At 44.7% G+C, this 2,962-nt stretch overlaps 1 protein-coding gene across 1 annotated transcript; it reads left to right on the top strand.

The window, feature by feature from the left end:
* Positions 1 to 603: 603 nt before the first annotated feature.
* On the top strand, positions 604 to 1,581 carry LOC115233393. Its single transcript, XM_029803780.1, has one exon. It carries the CDS (start codon positions 604 to 606, stop codon positions 1,579 to 1,581), a length of 978 nt encoding a protein of 325 aa, XP_029659640.1.
* The last annotated feature ends 1,381 nt before the right edge of the window (positions 1,582 to 2,962 follow it).

Here is a 2,962-nt window from a genome sequence, read left to right on the forward strand (position 1 = left end):
GGATATAAGATATCGGAAACGCCGGCGCATATCATTTACCTGCCGATCATCGCGCGGAGCATTACGGATCTAACGATACGCATCGCGGATCAAGACGGACGATTGCTCGATTTTCGAGGAGAAGAGATCACCATCAGATTGCACGTACGACGGCGACAAAATTAGCGTGCGATACATGAGATGCTCGTGTTGAGCGGAGCGAAAGACGCGAGAGATAACGCGAGGTCAGCGACAACAACGTCAACATTCGCTAATATCCAATCATCCGGTTGCACCAAGAAAAAGAAACTCAACGCGTCGAACGTTGAATTTTTACAATCTTTGGGATTTGCGGTGCGAAATATCTGAGAAAACATGACCGATATCCTTAACATCGAAGGCGAGCCGGTCTTTGACGATCGTATCGTCAAGATCGAGACTCACACGTACAACCCGTACGCCAACACGACATTTGAGCACAGCGACGAGATACGAATACTCATACAACAACAGGATCTGTATACGTTGCCATATTAGAGTTTTCTATACTTCGAGGGAAAACTAAAGATAAACAAACCAGCTGAAGGATCTAATGTGGTACTGGGAAATAATTGCGTCGCGTTTATGTTCGATGAGATCCGATACGAACTCGACGGTGTGGAGATTGATCGTAACAGAAATGTGGGAATAACTAGCACACTCAAGAACTATGTAACGATATCATCCGATAAAACCGTGATTATGAGGAACGCCGGCTGGAATGCGCAGTACGCATTAACAGATAACAATGACGCGAATGGATACTTCAATTTTTGTGTACCGTTCTACATGTTATTGAGATTTTGCGAGGATTATAGACGCGTGGTGATTAACGCTCGTCACGAGTTGATCTTAATACGATCGCGCAACGACAACAATTGTCTGCTTGGAAATTTGGCGCTGGAGCCTGCGATTGACATATTCAAGATACAATGGCGAATGCCACACGTGGTATTGAACGAGATCAATAAGCTGTCGATGCTGCGCGCCTTGGAAAGCGGACGATACCTCAGCATGGGTTTTCGCTCGTGGGATCTGTACGAATTTCCGCTATTGCAACGTACAACCAAGCATTCGTGGTCCATTAAAACCGCGACTCAGCTGGAAAAGCCGCGATACGTTGTCTTCGTTCTGCAGACAGGCCGGAAGAACGTCATGTCCGAGGATACGAGTCGATTCGACCATTGCAAATTGACTAACGTGAAACTCTATCTGAACTCGGAATGTTATCCGTACGACGATATGAATCTAGATTTTGATAAAAACAGATGGTCGATTCTGTACGACACGTACCAGCGTTTCTGCAAAAACTATTACGGATACGAGTATCTCGAGCCGAGTCTCGCAGTCACACAGTTTTTACGTAACGGTCCGTTCGTGATCATCGATTGCTCTCAACAAAACGAATCGGTCAAGAGCGCAACCGTGGATGTGCGATTGAAATTCGAGTGTAAGCAGAACGTGCCACCGAATACCACTGCGTACTGTCTCATCATACACGATCGCGTGATTCAGTACAACCCGTTGACCAACGTTGTGCGCAATCTAACTTTGGGATCATAAAGATAGTGGTTGCGCCCTTCCACTGACTCATCCTTCCTCGAGTCTGGACGTGACAATACTCTCGGGGAAACCACATTAAATCTTTTTAAAATACCCGTATCTTTCTATAGAGTATCTCACGACTCTCCAATTCCGCAATCTGGTATATTAGGAAACGACTTCTTTAAACAAACATCTTCAAAAATAGATTACGCGCAAGGACAACTGGATGTTTCCGGAATAATGTATGTATGGTTTTATTTGTTCCCCTTGGGGTTACAAAGTCTCTCACAACAACACCTCCTTCTTACACTTCCTTTTACACTCTGTACAATCCCACAGTTCGTCTTACATTTCTCTCTTAACCTATCTTCTCTTTAACCTATCTGTCTTCACTCTCACACACCACATCTTTCCTTCCGCTTCCCTCCCCTCAGCCTCATCCACCTACTTCTCTACAGTCTATACCTCTGCCTCACTCTCCCCTCTTACCGCTAATCTTACTTCTACGCCTATACCTTTCCTTTTAGCTCGCTTAATTTTAATCATCGCCCTACCCATCATTCTCTCTCTCTCCGCTTTGTTCTCCTACTTGCCTTATCTCTAACTTGCATACTACTTACATCTATCTTACACTAAACCTTATCTCTACTGGGCCCCCGCTTCCGCTGTTCTTCCTTATAATTTTTCTGTCCATCTTTCCTCTTTTATTCTTCTTTCAGCCTCCACCCTCTCTCTCTCTCTCTCTCTCTCCTCCTCCTCTCTTTCTCTCTCTCATACTCCTCCTTACCCCTGTTCTCCTTCCCTTCCATCCCCATTCACTCTCTCCCCCCTTGGGGTTACAAAGTTTTTTACAACAACACCTCCTTCTTACACTTCCTTTTACATTCTTTACAATCTCACAGTTCATCTTACATTTCTCTCTTAACCTATCTTCTCCTTAACCTATCTCTCTTCACTCTCACACGCCACTTCTTTCCTTCCGCTTCTTCTACTCTCTCCTCCAGCCCCCTTATTTTTGCCTTCCTTCCTAGTACTTCCTCCATCATTCCCTCGACTTCCTTCCTCCCTCGACTTCCTTCCTCTCTCTCTCTTTTCTCTTCATAGTTTTAATTCATTCCTTATTCCCCTTACTTCCTTCACCAGCTCCTTCATCCACTTCTTCCTGTTCCCGTCTTCTTCTTCCTTCCGACTCTCCTCTCCTTTCGTTTCCTTCTCCTCTTCTCACCTTTTCACATTTTTACATCTTCCGCCTCTTTGCACTTTAACCTATTGATCTCTACTGTCCGCTTCCTCTCCCTAACCTCTAGGATCTATCTACAGGTTCGTTTACGACGCCAAGTAGTGGAAATAGAATATCAGGAGCGAGTGGATCATCGACTATTGACGTAAAAATAAAATA

The sequence above is a fragment of the Formica exsecta genome, unplaced genomic scaffold (genome assembly GCF_003651465.1).
Source record: "Formica exsecta isolate Colony F162 unplaced genomic scaffold, ASM365146v1 scaffold174, whole genome shotgun sequence".
Classification (NCBI taxonomy): Eukaryota; Metazoa; Arthropoda; class Insecta; order Hymenoptera; family Formicidae; genus Formica; species Formica exsecta.